We start from the raw sequence: 17,481 nt of genomic DNA on the forward strand, positions 1-17,481 counted from the left end.
AGGGTTGTGGAGCTACAGGCTTCAATACACAACATATTGGGCTGGAACAGGAGAGTAATATATGAAAACATTTTCATATATGATCCTATAGTATCCTTTAGCAGCAGGTCTATTAACAGTAAGTAAAGGCTGATCCTCTGATTTGGAGGTGGTTCTAAGCCTGAAGAAAACCCTTCAGCTTTAGCCACCATGTCGACTAAACTAAACGTCAACTCAAACTATATTATGTGAAACCCTAAAACCCAGATTCAACCCAAAAGTTAACTGTGTAATTCACTAATCCGGCTTTGTGATACAGACCCCTGATCAGTTATCATCAAGATAGAAGGCTCTGAAAGAAAGCCAACGAGCAGAGCCAAAAGAACATGCAGAGGTTGATAATTAGGGGGCCAGTATTTTCAAAAGGCATTGACACCTAACAAACATAATGCAGTATTTCTTCCCCAATAAACATTTGACTATTACAATGTTTTGACACCTGCACTGTTCACTTTCACACTTGCTGGCTGGCTTTCTTATTCTTTAAAGTGTAAAATAGGGGAGAACGGGGTAATTTGTCACACGGGTAGGTTGTCACAATCGTTATATCTCGGAACCAGAAGGCACTGTCTGTTAAGTTTTGGTATGTAAATATCCACAACTGGGATCAGAGGTCACCTACATAGTCTTCCTTGGAGTTAGACTGCTGCATTTGAGGTGAGAGGACTTTTAGTGTTTTTCATGTCAAATTGAAAATATTTAGCTCCTCAGTATTTTTCTTCTAGGCTTTTACACAATGGGTTTATAACAAAACACTTGTAACCCTAAAAAAGTGTGAAGGGTAAACTATAGTTTAGATTGTTTTTAGCAAGCTAATTAGTTGTCAGATGGTTGTTGGCCTTGATGCTAGCAATAAATTCCAGTTGGGGTTGGTCGTCACATGTTATCCAAAGGGTGCAGCCAGGAAAGGAACCCAATAACAAAAGAAAATGTCAAGCTGTATCCTCACTGACACCCCAGAGAAGGAGAGAATTGAGCAGGAAAGGCAGCTAGCATGCAAAAGAGAAAAAGGGCAACAAAATCAAAACGACCCAGTGCATCCCAAACTAGACCAGTTGCCAAGGCTACTGCACCCCACCCCAGCTGGGGAAGAAGAAACAGAAGAGAAAGAGACAGGAGGAGGAATCTTCATCAGATGAAGAGGATAGTTTGTGTTTGGTTTGTATGGAAACGTTCTCCAGCACCCGTTCAGGGGAGGTAAGGGAGAAGTGTTGTATGTGCAACCAGTGGGCACACAATCTCTGCTTAGTTAGTGAGCAGACCCTACATTTGCCATCACTGTAACTCAGATAATGAATGTGTGTATCCTAGTTGAGTAGGCTATTATTGTTAGACCTATTTGTTTTGTTCTTTATGTTGTTACATACAGTAGGTTGGTCTTAATATGGATTTCCTTTTTATTAATTCCTTGCTCATTTTGTGTTAAGGTGAATAAAGTTATGTAGGCCTATTTTTCAACTTGACAATGAAATTAAACTTTCAAATGTAGTTCTCTTTCTTGCCTTCTTTTTAAGATTTTTCCCATAAAGATAACATTGTGAGAAACAACCCCATAGTGTGTGACAACCGACCCCTTGATGGGGTTGGTTGTCACACACATAATGCAAGTGCTGCTATGTCCCTGTCCATGTGGATATACGTACATGTGCACCCCTTTAACTACAACAGCTAAATGTCACTGCTTTTAGGAAAGTTTTATTATGATTGTTACTTCAACTTGAGTACTTATGTGTGTGTATAATTGTTCAGTCATGAAAAAAAAAGAAATCAGGCCAGCAAAAGAATGGACATTTCATTGTTTACTTTCAACTTTCATGTTCAAAAAGTTACATTTGTATTTTAACAATTAAAATGTGCTATAAAGCACCGCATTCTAAACTTCTCTAAAAGCCGCCTCGGACAAATACATAACATTTTCAATGAGCAATAAAAAAAGAAACCTGTATAATGTATAATAAAAAGTGTAAAACAACTACACATTAAAAATCATTAAAACATTACCATTAATGAAAATACAACAAAAAAGGGGGAAATGTACAAAAGTCTGTGGGGACACAGTTGGGAGGAGGAGTGTGTTTATTGGAACATGTCATCATCATCTTCTGCCTCGTTGTCTGACTCAGCGAAGTACTTGACCTGGCTCTTGGCCCGGCCCGGTCTGTCTCTGGACTGAGCCTTCAGGCTGCTGCTGTCCTCATCTTCATCTTCATCTTCATCATCAGAGGGAGGCTTCTGGGCTTTCTGCTAAAGGAACACATACCAAACTATTACTGCACTGCAAACTGGACAATAGAATAGAATGCTTGTCTAAGATACCTAGGCAGTGTTACATTTTTTGCAGTGGTAGAAGAAGTATTAATTATTTTTTTCTGTAATTATTTATTTCACCGTGTGGGAATATGGGGAATTTGAACCTCATACCAGGAAAAACACACACACACACACACACACACACACACACACACACACACACACACATCGCCACCTTCTGGAATGAATGGGTTGTGAATCAGATACTGTGCTACATTGAGACCGTGCCTAGGTAAAAGAAAATGATTTATTTTGTCGGTACAAAGTGTTGGCAAAGTTTGGAGGCTTGGGATGTAGTGGTGCGCGTAGCAAAATGAGCACATACAGACACACACTCACACACACACACACACATGCCGCTAATTATGGTCAATAGGATAAGGATAGGAAACTCACTCTGCCGGCAGGTTTGGCAGCAGCCACTTTCTTCATTGGACTGTAGTCTTCTTCAGAGCCAGATCCCTTCCTCTTCCTCCCTCTTCCTGCGCTTTTACCTGCACAAAAGTTCCCCCACAGCAAACACAGTCACTCAAATAGTCTCCATCTGCAAACAGTGTATTTGACAGTGTTTCTGTAATCTGTGCTTGTACCTTTAAGAGCTGGTCCTGGCTTTTTGGAGCCGGTGTCTGAGTCCGAGTCCCAGATGGATTTATCCGGCTTCTTCGCTTTCGGTGCTGGTGGCTTCCTGGCTTTGGGAGCTGCATCAGACGGCTTCTTAGCTGCTACACATCACACAATAAAGCCTTGTTTGTTAAAATACTGCTTTACACGTGATAGTGACAGTCACTCATGCTGGATGCCTTTATACCAACACAATTTTCTCAGTTGTATCATAATGTATTAGATGTATTGAGCTCCAAATGAAGTGTCATACAGATCATGAACATGTGTGTAATCCCTAACAGTGCCAGTGTTGTGCTATGGAGCTGCATCAGAGCTCCCTCTAGTGGACAAAGTGAGCCGTTACCTTTCTTTGCTGGTGATAGTTTGTCAAATGCAGAGCTGCTGGAGTAGGTGGAGAACACCGGGCCACTGTCATCCTCACTGTCAGACTTGGAGCCATCTACAAAGGCAAAACACATTCACTGTCTGTACACCGTCTGTACACTGTCTGTACACTGTCTGTACACCGTCTGTACATGTTGTAAAGCATAGAGACTCCTGGTGTCTTTTTTTATACATTTCAAAGACCAAGAATTGTGGGAATAATGGACAGATTTATCAATATCAAAAATGATAAACTGCTGCAGCTGTTTAGAAAAATCTCGAAATGACGTTAAACACATTGTATCGTTTCATAGAAGAAAAAGATGACATCAGCAAAACCTTCATTGCGGGTCATGTTGTAAACCTGTTGACATGTGTCAGTGCACTGTGCCACTGATTGGTGCTTACCACTGTCGTTGCTCTTGTCAGAGAAGGCTGACTTAGACGAGAAGATGCTGGCTGTCTCCTTCTTCTTAGCTGGAGGTGCAGACCTTCAGAGAAACAGACAAGATATTCACTTATAAGATTTCCTATTTGCCTCTTTTAAATAGCAGACAGTAGAGAGCTGACAGGAAATGAGCCGGTAAACAATGGACTGACTGACGTGCATCTAAGGTCCTTTTGTTTCCACTGAGTGGGTCAAGTTTGGTTTGATACGGTACCACACGCATTTATCTGAGTTTCCACGGTCAAAAGTTAGGAAAGGGTACAAAAGATAGGCAAACCTTTTTCTGACGCCCTTTAGTTTGGGGGTGGAGCTACACACTGCAGTCCGTTGATTGGTTGACAGAATCATTTATCGTGCGAGAGATAAACCGCTGTGTGTAATCTCCTCGGCAAGAGTCAAGAGTCTCGTGTTTGGGGAAAAATGGCGGCGCTCGGCACTTTTGTTTATTGTGATGCTTTCTTATTCTTCATTGAATTTATTGGGGGCGGGCTACACTATGTCTCGCTGCTACTATGTCACAATACTTACAGCTATCACCATCTGACATATACCCCGCCTAACATATTGACACCGTTGGCAGTGAAAACACAAGCCAGATCTACGGTTACTGTTCCGTAACCAAACCGTGCCGAACCATACTGTACTGCTCAGAGGAAAACTGGGGAATATGGGTTACATGGGAAGCATCTTAGACCCAGAACACATGAAGACAAACCCCAAAGTGTATCCAACAATGGGCCATTGTCTTAGTTAATCCACTGCAACCATGACTTGATGTTTAAAAGGTTTTAGATCTTACGTGGTCTTTTGTTTGGGGGGAGAGTAGGAGTGTGCATTGTCTTCATCCTCGTCCTCGTCACTCTGGTTGAAGCGTCCCATTGGCTCAGAGGAAGTGATGTCATCTTTAAAGGACGTGACCTCATCATCCTCACCATTCTCCTCTTCATCCCCCTCCTCCTCAGAGAAGTCAAAGGTGTATTTGGGCTTGGCGGCTGAAAGACAAGAGCAAGAGTCTGTGTCAAAACACTCATCAGGATTGCTTTGAATGCTGTGAGCCTCGGACGATGACTATAAGTGTTGCTGCTGGATTGCATCAGACAGCGCCGCAGACACTGATACATCTGAGGAAAGGTAGAGTCACTTGTACATGTTGTATTTGGCCCCAGGCTGCTTCAGGATTGAGATGAAATGCTACCCGGTGCTAACGCTGAGTCATATCTAACAATGTGTACAGACTACAGAGTACAGAGACTTTAAAAAAAACCAGAATGGACGGTGTACAAGCTAAAAACAGAAGAATACTAAAGTCTCAAAATGGATTCTACTTTCATTTATTCATATTCTTTAAACATTTTGTTGTTGTTGATAATTGTTGATGATTGTATAAGAGGAGAAAACATAATTCATGAAACCAATGGCTGGTAACCTACAAAACAAGGGCGAGAACAGTCTAATTGCAAAGTCCTTGTCAACCACTGTTTGTTTTACAGTAGGTGTCAGGCCTTGCTGTCTTGATGATATTGATGGCAGTACCTATTCATATAGATTGAGTTGTGTTGGTGTGGTGTGGTTTACCTGATGCTCTCTGGGACTTGTTCTCTCTGGGGATGACAATGGGCTCACTGTTCTCCACGTCACTCTCTGACTTGGACTCGTCTTCAGACCAGGGGTTCCTCTTCTTCACCTTCTTAGCAGGGGGGGTTTTAGGACCTGGGGGCTTCCTCACCCTGGGAGCGCCTGGAACACAGTTAAACAAGTTCACAACACGGTTTGTGTTCTCCCTTTGGACAGAGGGGCTGCAGCTTGATCAATCATTGATTGTTGTTGTCTCACTGCCACTGCAAGGCATCAGAGAGATAAACGCTACTTTCAAAAACAGGCCTACAGTTGGAAGAAAGAACATGATAGTTCAGATAGCATCAAATATCCCTCTTTCACCTCCAGATACAAAACCTTCAACAACTTACAGCTCACAACTTCTTCAGCTGAAAAACATTTGAAATGTTTTCCTCTTCGCCATATTAAAAGGTGGGAAAACAATTCACTTTTTGTCAAAATCAGTGAATATCTACTCAATCAAACTTCAATCAAACTTTATTTATATAGCACTTTTCATACAATCAAATGTAACACAAAGTGCTTAATATACCCCCCCCCCCCAACCCCCACCCAGAGATATGCATACATTCAAAAACATTCCCCCTCCCACCCATCCATACCCCAAAAATAAGAAATTCATTAAAAACAGGAAGGAAACTGCGCTGAGGAAACGCTATCATCAGTGAGAAAACACTAGAGACTGTAAAACTAAAACAATTTAAAATAAAGAGATAAAATAGGAGATAACTCAAAACCCGCTACCTGTCTATACTGAGTGTGAGCTGGGGGGGAAAATCCAGTGTTAATACACAGCCTAGACTCTGTAAACTGGTATGTAAACAAAAGGAAGGCCTACGTTTACAGAGCCTACGCTCTGTACTAAGTTATTAAGACTGGAATATTTGTCAGCGCGCACACAGAACCGACAGGTAGAGGATTGTGAGGAGAAATTCAATGATTTTGACAAAAAAGTGATTTTGCCAACAAACTGTCTTCAGAATCACTGACTCCACCTTTAATGCAGAACATTAACATTTGCAAATAACTGCAAAATTGCTAAAAAGCATTTCAAGTTGAATTGAAGCGGATAATGAATGTTGCTGTTGTACTGACCGGGCTCTTTCTTCTCTTTCTTGACGCGTGGAGCTTTTGCTTTGGTCACAGAGGTCACAGAGTTCTCTCCTGTTGGTACTTCAACAGGCAAACCATCTTCATCAAACTCCATCTTCACCGATACATCACCTTCACCCTGACAAGAGAAGCACAGGGTGTAACAACCATATATCCCTCATACCACTCTTCTGATGATTAGACCAGTGTTATATCAACAGTAGTTACCTTCTTCTTCCTATTGGTCAGTTTCTTGGCAGCGTCAGCTTTGATTGGCTGTGTGGGAGGCTCCACTCTGCGGCCGAACGGTGAGGGCTGGGTCTCCTCCAGGTTCAGCTTCTTGGCTTTGGGTTTACCCACCTTCCCCTTCACCATCTTGACGGCTTTCCCCAAACTCTGCTCCTCGCGCTCCTGGGACTCAATTTTCTGACACACACAGACAAACACACACACACACACACACACACACACACACACACACACACACACACACACACACACACACACACACACACACAGCAAGTTACATCACTTTTCACTGTCTAATTTAATCAATAAAAGGCTCAAAATAAAATGTTATTGTTGTGACCATAAGCCACTAATACAGCTTAATGTAAATTCCGCTCATATCTTCAGTGCTTTGTTCTACGTTGACACCAAACATTTGCTGAGGACCTTTTAAATGAAAAGTCTTCTAAGATTTGCATGAATACTTTCCACTGATACACTGGATGGCTTTTAATATGAAATATCTGTGCCATATGAATTGTGTTCCTCTGTAGCTAAAGGTATAGTTTATGTATAGTTATGTTGGGGAAACTAACCTCACTGTCTTCGTATGGAGTGTTAAATATGAAGATTAATATCAATGTCTGTCTATTTAATGTCACAAGCAGTAGGGTTAGCTCAACAAGCCAGCCTGGCTCTGTCCCACAAGTTGTACATTTGTGAGAAAAACTTGTTTATTATTGAGGTTTACTGCGTTCCAATCCCCATACTTCCATACTATTTAGTATGCCAGAAAAAGATGTAGGATGTCTCAATACATGCAGGTCAATTGTACCTACTTACTTACTTACTTACCTAATACCAACATGCCCCACTAACTCCAATTGCATTTTTGAGTATTCGTCTTTATTCTTGACATTTCTCGACATAATGAAAAGAAAATCTTCCTCATCTGATTTTCTTTTCTCTCCTATGGCCCTAAAAGTCTTCTGTACTTTAGTGTGTAGTGTAGTAAAAAGAAAAAGTATGTGAATTGGAACGCAGGGTTACTCACACCTCGTGGCTGAAGCTTCACTATGAGCTCACCTCAATGATAAACACCTGAGTCACAGCTGAGCGGACATCTTAAAGTATAAACTTACATCCAGCTCCTCCACGAAGACGGCCAGGTCCTCCTTCCACAGGTCCTCTGAAGACTTCTTCTGGAGATCGTTCAGCTCTGCTCTCTGTACAGGGTCACACATCCACTCTGTTAATCAACATGTCTAGTGTACACCTCATACACTCTAAGCTGGGGGTCCTGGGTTCTAGTCAACTGAGCAAAGCACTGTGGGAGTTGGGGCGTCTCATTGCTCATTTGGTAAACCATGATGAAACACAGCATTCCCTACTATAAATCTCAGAGTCCTGCGCGGTTTGTAGCCAGATGAAAGTAATGTAATAATGTAAATGCTGATATTAAAATAAGTCAGAGTTGTGCTAGCTAGGGGGCGCCCTTAGCAAAGTTGGTAGGGCGTCCCCCCCATGGGCCTCTGCCAGCAGCAGACGCGGGTTCGATTCCAGCCCGCGGTCATTCTCTGCATGTCACTCCCCTCTCTGCCCCATTTCAACTGTCTCTACACTATCAATAAAGCATGAAAAAATGCCGAAAAAATATCTTAAAAAAAAAGAGTGGTGCTAGCTATGTACCTTGTGGTCCCTCTGTTTGAGCAAATCCTCCACCTTCTCTTTGGACAGACACCACAGAGGCATGTTGAGGATGTAGTTGAAGTTTGGTCCTGACGAGGAGCCAGAGTCTATGGAGCTGTCACTGTCCTCTCCATCACGGTCTTCTTCTTCTAGGGCCTGGAGCACAACAACACAACAAACACTTCATCAGACCACACACGTTGGCTGTGTTGGAAAAGCCCTACCAACGTCCTCCCTCCTACATACTCAACATGTATATACTGCATACTGTCTACTTAACCGTTGATTCTGTATGTGAGGTTCTTCGGACCATTTACAAAATAATAATAAAAAAAAAAAACTTCCTTCCAAAGACGCAATGCATTGTGGGGCGGTTGAGTAGGAAAAGTATCGTATCGATCGATAGAGCATTTCTCGCCTACACAGACTCGCATACACAACCGTCACATACTCAGATTGACGTCAAATTGAGTATGAGTAGGGCGTTAGTATGGCTTTTTGAACACAGCCACTGTATGTCGCTGTTATCCGGCTGGTGGTCACACTTCACATCTGTGTGTGGGTTTAATAAAGTTTTAAAATACAGTGTTTTTTTTAATTTCCTATTATTTCCTATATATAATAATGTGCTAACATTGTGGTATACAGTATAAACATATAGTAAGTATCATGTATGGTATATAATAATATCATAACTATAATCCACTATCCATCCACTAACTATATTCTATCATTTATGGAACTTTCAGAACTTTTTTGTTTTATATTTTGTTTTGTTTGTTTACCGTATGTTTTATCTTTTGTTAAATCAGGTTATTGAACTACTTTTGTTATTTAAATGGCTACTTTATTAAAATGTTAAACTGGTATGAGGTGCAATAAGCCTCGGCTTCAGCCTGCACCTTTATAGCCACTGTTCTATTGATGTACCTATAATTTCTCTACCATAGATAGTATATAAAAAAGGTCTGTACTCTGCTTTGAAATCACCAAACAAAATACTGCTTTCTCAGCCTACTGCCATGATCAATGCTGTAATGTTCACAGCTAAGACTGGTGCAAGAACAGCTCTCTCTCTCTTGTGTGTGTTAATAGTTAGAGTAAATACTACCACACACCTGGAACTAAAGCCATGTGTGTATACTTGCAATAAATAATAAGTGAATCTTCTTATAATGGGCCCAATTAGTTTTGACATTTTGTGTTTAGATGTGAAGGTATTCAAGCTGCTGTATCGGTACCTTTTCCTGAGACTTGGTCCAGGCGGCCACTGGATCCGACTCAAAGCCTTTCTGGACCAGCATGCGGATCAGTTCACGCTTGGATTTGTTTTCTAGTTAGTAAAATAAAGAAATACATAGTTTAGAAAAATAAACATCATCTTTATGTAACTCATGTGTTACATACCTTTAGCCTCATAGCATAATTGACTAAATCATATATTTACCCTACTCTACTTTTACTCTACATCTACTCTATTCTACTTCTACTCTGCTCTACATCTACTTTTCGTTAGCCTAATAGCATAACTGCCTAAGTCATATTTTAAGGGTTATAGAGTAGGGTAAAGTAGATCTAGAGTAGAGTAGATGTAGAGTAAAAGTAGAGTATGGTAAATGGTAAATGGACATGACTTATATAGCGCTTTTTAGCCGATTTTCTCAGCCCCAAAGCGCTCTACATTTCTTACCACATTCACCCATTCATACACACACTCATACACCGATGGCAGTAGCTGTCAATATGTCAATAGTCAATATGATTTAGGCAATTATGCTATGAGGCTAACGATATGATGGCAGCGTTCTTACCGATAGTAATTTTCCCTTCAATCTTCTCCAGTACAAAGCGGGCCTGGTTGGAGAGCTTGGCGGCCTCTGCCCCCAGGCTGCCCACACACCAGTCCTTCCTCAGCTTGTAGTAGTGCAGACGCAGCTCAAAGAACTCCTTCAGGATGTCTAGGACTGAATCGTACCTCTTCAGACAGCCCATGTGGTCAAACAGCACCTGCAGGGTTAAGTGGTTTAAACATCAATTAATGACACATTGAAAAAGTTAATACTGGAATTGTAGTAAATCGTTAGCCTCATGGCATAATTGCCTAAATCATATTTACTCTACTCTACTTTTACTCTACATCTACTCTATTGTACATCTACTCTACATCTACTTTACCCTACTCTATAACCCTTAAAATATGACTTAGGCAATTATGCTATTAGGCTAACGAAAAGTAGATGTAGAATAGAGTAGATGTAGAGTGAAAGTAGAGTAGAGTAAATATGATTTAGGCAATTATGCTATGAGGCTAACAAAATGCTTGATTTAAAAATGGAGGCAGGCCAAGCCATCCATATTTCAAGACAGAATTTTATTTTTCCATGAGTTCTATTTGACTTGTGGTTGAGCTGGAATCCCAGTTTACCATAGAGTTGCAGGTAAGGCTGGACTGCAGCTTGAAGACTTTGTGTAGGCCGGCTGCCTCGGCCTGGGCCAGTTTCTCCTCGTTCATGCGGACCACAAACTTGACAGTGGTGTCGGTGTGGTACTCCTTGTAATCGTTGATGAGAGCTGGGGTTTTGTCAGTGCCCTGCAGCATGGGCTCCAACACAGACTCCTTATAGGCCTGCACACACCAGGGAACACACAGTTAGACAGAATAATACATCTCACAATGCATTTGAACCTACATGTACCACTACCATCTTCATTTCATTGTATCCTGTTACCATTAGGGGAGAACGGGGTAAGTAGGCACACTTTTTACTCTAGTGAGAATTGCTCATCACCAAAACATCTGTCAATAGCCATTCCTACATTAAATTGAAGCTTAAGGTGTTGGCTAGAAATGTGTGTCTCTCTTTTTTTCCAACTTATTGTAATGAAGAAGTAATTTACCATCAAAGACACTCTGACACATTGTGACAACCAACCCCATCAAGGGGTCGGTTGTCACACACTATGGGGTTGTTTGTCACAATGTTATCTTAATGGGAAAAATCTTAAAAAGAAGGCAAGGAGGCAGAACCAAATTTGAATGTTTAATTGCATTGTGAAGTTGACAAATAGGCCTACATAACGTTCTGTAGCCTTGGCAGCTGGTCTAGTTTGGGATGCACTGGGTTGTTTTGATTTTGTTGCCCTTTTTTCTTTTGCTTGCTAGCTGCCTTTTCCTGCTCTATTCTTTCCTTCTCTGGGGTGTCAGTGAGGATACAGCTTGACAATTTATTTCGTTATTGGGTTCCTTTTCTGGCTGCAGCCTTGAGATAACATGTGACAACCAACCCCCCAAAAAATTTGACGACCAACCCCAACTTGAATTTCTTGCTAGCATCAAGGCCAACAACCATCTGACAACTAATTAGCTTGCTAACCACAATCTAAACTATAGTTTACCCTTCACACTTTCTGAGGGTAACAAGTGTTTTGTTATAAACCCATTGTGTAAAAGCCTAGAAGAAAAATACTGAGAAGCAAAATATTTTGAATTTGACATGAAAAACACAAAACATCCTCTCACCTGAAATGCAGCTGTCTTCCTCCAAGGAAGTCTATGTATGTGACCTCTGATCCCAATTCTGGACCTTTTTTATATCAACATTTCAGAGCTAGCGCGCTCTGGTGGCGAGATATAACGAATGTGACATCCAACCCATGTGACAAATTACCCCGTTCTCCCCTATAACATACTCCAGTTCTTCATATGGAGAACAGTTAACTTGTAAATGAAAAGGGAGGCTGAGTAGTACCTGTGTCCATGTCCTGACAGGAAGCTCAATGATCTCGATGGTGTTTCTGTCTATGACCGACACCTCTCCACTGACCAGGTACTGGTTCTGACCCAGCTCGTGGATTGTCCCTTTAAAGTTTTTGTATCTGGGTAGCTGTTTGGGAGAGAGAGAGAGATAGTTAGATAAGGCTGCAATGTCTAAAAGCTGTTTGCCACCGGCGAGATCTGAAAATGCGACACAGCTCTGTGGACAATCTGCATGTGATCCGGTGTGGATGTTCTGATGAGCAGAGTTCAAATTTCCGTCCCCGATATAAAAGACAGAAGGAGGCAGTGGGTCTGTCGCTGCCATGCACGTCATAGACACTCTCTGACAATACTTCTCCTCACCGGCAGCTTGTGGCCCTTGGCAGTATGTGCATCGCTGTCTCAGACTAAATGAAGACAACTGACCGCCTACCTGAAGCAATCTTCAGCACAGCTCCATATTGAGTAATGATATAGCCTGTCTCTGATATTTATCTGTTTATTTGTTCATATAGGTTGATTGATTGACTCAGTATTTGATATGTAATTTGTTTTGACGAAAAAGTCCATTTTACATACTAGATACAAGGAACTTTTAAATTTTTCTAAAAACAGTCAAATTTTTCCTCTGATGAACATACATGACATGTAACAGCGAACAAGGGCATGAGTGCAAAGAATGCTATTTTTACAGAGTTATTAAAGCTGGGGTATATGATTTCTGATTGGTCAAAGTGAACACGAGCGGTACACTTTGACCAATCAGAGCGAGGCTCCGATTCTTAAAATAAAATAAAAATAAAAATCAGATTCTCTGTTCTTATTGGCTGTTGGGACTGTCCATTCACTTTGGCACCGACGTTGTTGGTGTAGGGCGTGTCAGGGAGGGACCAAAGAGAACAAGCGGAGCGGTTGAGGTATTTGGTTTCGAATCTCTATCCCAACTGCTATTTTCTCCCCAAATTATATACCCCAGCTTTAATGCCTTTGTCCGGGTATGCTCAAAAGCAGCTGGAGCTGTTAAAAACAGCTTCAGCTGTCTTTTGTTCCAAATTGGCCGCTAGAATTAACACAAAATGAAAGTACCTTGTAGATACTTTAAAGAGCACCTTTTTATGCCTTTTTGTCTTTGCTGACCTATAAATGTTGTTATAATGTTCAACACTAGGGCCTAATTTCCTGCATTTCGCTATGTGTTCAACACAAATTTCCATGTATGGTAATGCTGCTACACACTCAGGCCCTCCCGCACTGCAGTCCGCACTTATCCGCAAATTATTCTTTCGACCAATAAACGGACGGCATGTGTAGCTCCGCCTTTTCGGCACCCTTTCAGGCATCTGGTACCCCAACGGAGGAGTACCGAAATTAGGACCGGCTTAGAGCGGTTAGGTACGCTTAAACCGTTCCCTACCCAACTTTTGGCAAATGAAAAGCCAAACTACCCGGACCGAACCGCTCCGACCCGACCCGCTCTACTCGGTGGAAACGAGGCATAAGCGACAAATTACAGCAATGCCAGTGTGAGAAATAAAAAGGGATTTTTGGGCACTTCACCATGAAAACAAGTTTCTAGTAAGTAATACAAATCTGAAACAGAAAACATACATAATATAGGATCTTTCAAATAGAAATGAAAAGGTATTGAGGGCAGTTTACCATTGGCAGTGGGTCCTGGTGTTTGAGTAAGCGGTTGATGTTGTTGACGATCTCCCGGACGTCGTAGTTGGCTATCTTACAGGCCCAGCCGGTGCCGATGCCTTCAGCTCCGTTGACCAGCACCATGGGGATGATGGGGATGTACCACTCGGGCTCCACCTTCTGGTTGTCATCGTACAGGAACTTGAGCAGGTTGCCGTCCAGCGCTGGAAACAACAGCTTGGACAGAGGACTGTAGGGTGAAATCAGACCACCATTACAAGACTTTTTAAGTATTATAATTCTTCTAAACTTTACCGTTTCAGACAAGAAAGAAACTGGATCACAAGGCATATTTCATTTTCATAGTTCAATACACTTTCAAATTTGAGAGTGAAAGTTAAAAGGTGAAGTGAGCGATATATTTATGTTGATATACGTGTTAAATCGCTCTATATTCATACAGTGATCACTTATATAGTGTGCGTGCGCTTCATAACACAGGTCTCTCAGTCACCCATTCTGCAAGTAATCAGCAAAAAAACTTTTCTGGGATCCCACAACCTGATATCCAATCAGAAGAGAGAACACAACAAACGGGTACGCCTCTCTGCTGGTGCTTTACCTGAGCATGGTGAAGATGTAACGAGGGCTGGCAGCGTCTTTGCCTCCGTTGATGCGAGTACCAAACTGACCCAGAGGCTGCAGGATGTTCACGTTGTTGCTGCCCACAAAGTTCTGGGCCAAGTTGACTATGGTCATCATGAGGGCTTGCTACATGGGACAAATGGAAAAGCAGGACATAGAAACATGACATACAATAATTGAGAATCACTGCAATACCTCTACATGCAAGCTACAGAACATAAGTTTAAAAAAAGAAAAGTATTCAGTTGTTTGTTGATTAATAAACATGAACTCCCATTTCAATATTAGCACAAGCTCAAACTACTTGTTATACAGCACTGCTGTCAGTATATGTTCAGTACAGAGCAAAAATTAAAAATATAGAAACATTCAACGGATGGATTTTTTTTTTCTTTAAATCTTCCCCACTGTCATAATGCCTCTTTATACATTTGTTTGTCATGCGTGGAAGCCATGAGGTGGACTGTTACCTCTCCATGATGGTAGGCTGACATCTCTGCCACTGAACCAGCCAGCTGTGCCACCTTCACTTCCCTCTTGTCATTCCTCTTCATGCAGGTGAACAGCACCTTCCTCTGGCCGGGCTTCAAACCTTTTCAAAAAACACACACAAGTCATCATCGACAGACAGACAGACAGACAGACAGACAGTGATGCTTTTAACTGTATAGTTTTAGAATAGAATGGTGGAATGAATGATTCCGTGACTATGGCTTAAGGAGAGAAGTAGCACAGCAAATGGTTTTTAACCTTTATTTATACAGGTAAATCCCATTGAGACCGGAGACTCTTTTGCAAGGGAGACCTGTTCCCATTTACACACCGATAGCAGGCCTAAGGACACAACAACCATGACACAGGTGGCAGGCCGGGGATCGAACCGCCAACCCTTGGATCATTTGCCGACCCGCTCTACCACCTGGGCCACAGTCGCCCCAACAGATGACAGAGAGACGAGGGGAGTATACGCACCGTCCACCAAGGATGGGATGGATCTCTCATTGTCAGAGTTGGAGAACAGAATCAGCTCTTTGTTGATAAAGTCGTTGTAGGAAAGGTGCCGGGCCTGAGTTCCATACAGGTATTGCTGAAAAAAAACCACACAATGAAAACACATATACTCTTATTAGTGGGTATAATCTTTCTTTGTTTTCTTCTTTTTTTAATCTTCTAAAATGTTTTTTATAGATTTGTTTCAGCCCAGTTTTACAACATATCAGAACAAGAATGATTGGTTCATTTAGGAACTTTTCCAAAGATATCTGAAGAAAAAACACACATAAACTATTGATTTCCGTCTAATCACAGAGTTAGTGAAGCTAGTAGGTCCAAAGAATCCCCACAGTGGGAGCAGAACAAGCATACAATGTGAAACATCTTGTTCGATCAAAGAAGGCACAAACCTCGGGCAGGCCGTGCATCCTCCGCTGGCGTCTGTCCTCCATGAAGTTAGTCAGCCATTCCTTCCTGTCATCCGTCTTCTTCTTACTGAAGGCCTGAAGAAAAAAACCACCACAACAATTCATTCACTACGTACCGTAACATGATTTAAACAAACCGTAACATGGTTTTTCTCTACTTATGACATCTATTGCAGGATGTCCGTCCTACTCTGTCAACTCCCCCTGAGATTTCTCAATTTTTTTTAATCCCGATAAAGGTTTTTTTACTGGGAGTTTTTTCTCAGCCGAGCTATGGGTGTAAGGGCAGGGTGTCGTATTGTATGAAATGTAAAGCCCACTGAGGCAAATGTTTATTTGTAATATTGGGCTATACAAACAAAACTGATTTGATTTGAACACTGAGTAACTGCAAAGCGCTCACTCATAATCCTACACGTCTATGTATTCATTCATAGTGAAAATTGTAAATGTATTTGACTAAAGCATGGTTCTCGTCTCGTGATGAACAATATCTAACATTTGAGAACTGTTTGTCTTATGAAAGCATGTTTACTGCAAACAAATAAAAGAAAAAGGCATTAAAATTACTTTTGTTTTGTTAATTAATTTCTGGTATAATATTTGCAATATACAGTATCTCACAAAAGTGAGTACACCCCTCACATTTCTTCACATTTTTCTTTATATCTTTCCATGGGACAACACTGAATAAATGACACTTTGATACAATGTTAAGTAGTCAGTGTACAGCTTGTATAAAAGTGTAAATTTACTGTCCCCTCAAAATAACTCGACACACAGCCATTAATGTCTAAACTGCTGGCAACAAAAGTGAGTACACCCCTTAGAAAAATTTTACAAATTGGGCCCAAAGTGTAAATATTTTGTGTGGCCACCATTATTTTCCAGCACTGCCTTAACCCTCTTGGGCATGTAGTTCACTAGAGCTTCACAGGTTGCAACTGGAACCCTCTTCCACCCATTTATTACAGCATCACAGAGCTGGTGGATATTAAAGACCTTGCGCTCCTCCACCTTCTGTTTGAGGATGCCCCAAAGATGCTCAATAGGGTTTAGGTCTGGAGACATGCTTGGCCAGGCCATAACCTTTACCCTCAGCTTTTTTAGCAAGCCACTGGTCGTCTTGGAGGTGTGTTTGGGGTCGTTATCATGTTGCAATACCACCCTGCGGCCCAGTTTACGAAGGTTGAGTGCACGTGGTCAGCGTCGTACACAGAGGTTGGCTTTGGAAAATAGACGTATGAGTGCTGCCAGCATTGCTGAAGGGCTTGAAGGGGTGGGGGGTCAACATGTCAGTGCTCAGACCATACGCCGCACTCTGCATCATACTGGTCTGCATGGCTGTCATCCCAGAAGGAAGCCTATTCTAAAGATGATGCAAAAGAAACCCCACAAAAAGTTTGCTGAAGACAAACAGACTACGGACATGGATTACTGCAACCATGTCCTGTGGTCTGATGAGACCAAAATACATTTATTTGGTTCAGATGGTGTTAAGAGTGTGGAGCGGCAACCAGGTGAGGAGTACAAAGACAAGTGTGTCTTGCCTAGAGTCAAGCATGGTGGTTGGAGTGTCATGGTCTGGGGCTGCATGAGTGCTGCCA

At 41.7% G+C, this 17,481-nt stretch overlaps 1 protein-coding gene across 4 annotated transcripts in view; it reads right to left on the reverse strand.

Annotated features, from left to right (window-relative positions):
* Positions 1-1,825: 1,825 nt before the first annotated feature.
* Positions 1,826-17,481, reverse strand: part of top2b (DNA topoisomerase II beta) — a 32,157-nt gene continuing 16,501 nt past the window's right edge. For 2 of the 4 annotated variants that reach the window (XM_080045610.1, XM_080045607.1), the window contains 20 exons: positions 15,857-15,949; positions 15,426-15,540; positions 14,924-15,045; positions 14,431-14,579; positions 13,827-14,058; positions 12,160-12,294; positions 10,836-11,036; positions 10,222-10,417; positions 9,652-9,743; positions 8,411-8,566; positions 7,864-7,947; positions 6,722-6,919; positions 6,497-6,632; positions 5,360-5,521; positions 4,584-4,776; positions 3,745-3,827; positions 3,317-3,412; positions 2,940-3,071; positions 2,746-2,843; positions 1,826-2,283 (listed from right to left, as the gene is read on the reverse strand). In XM_080045610.1, coding sequence (XP_079901736.1) covers positions 2,116-2,283; positions 2,746-2,843; positions 2,940-3,071; positions 3,317-3,412; positions 3,745-3,827; positions 4,584-4,776; positions 5,360-5,521; positions 6,497-6,632; positions 6,722-6,919; positions 7,864-7,947; positions 8,411-8,566; positions 9,652-9,743; positions 10,222-10,417; positions 10,836-11,036; positions 12,160-12,294; positions 13,827-14,058; positions 14,431-14,579; positions 14,924-15,045; positions 15,426-15,540; positions 15,857-15,949 — 2,841 coding nt within the window. In that variant the 3' untranslated portion in view covers positions 1,826-2,115. The remainder of the gene's footprint in view (positions 2,284-2,745; positions 2,844-2,939; positions 3,072-3,316; positions 3,413-3,744; positions 3,828-4,583; positions 4,777-5,359; positions 5,522-6,496; positions 6,633-6,721; positions 6,920-7,863; positions 7,948-8,410; positions 8,567-9,651; positions 9,744-10,221; positions 10,418-10,835; positions 11,037-12,159; positions 12,295-13,826; positions 14,059-14,430; positions 14,580-14,923; positions 15,046-15,425; positions 15,541-15,856; positions 15,950-17,481) is intronic. The other 2 variants (XM_080045609.1, XM_080045608.1) reach the window with 2 other exon arrangements.

Source organism: Ammodytes marinus (assembly GCF_949987685.1).
Source record: "Ammodytes marinus genome assembly, chromosome: 17".
Classification (NCBI taxonomy): domain Eukaryota; kingdom Metazoa; phylum Chordata; class Actinopteri; order Uranoscopiformes; family Ammodytidae; genus Ammodytes; species Ammodytes marinus.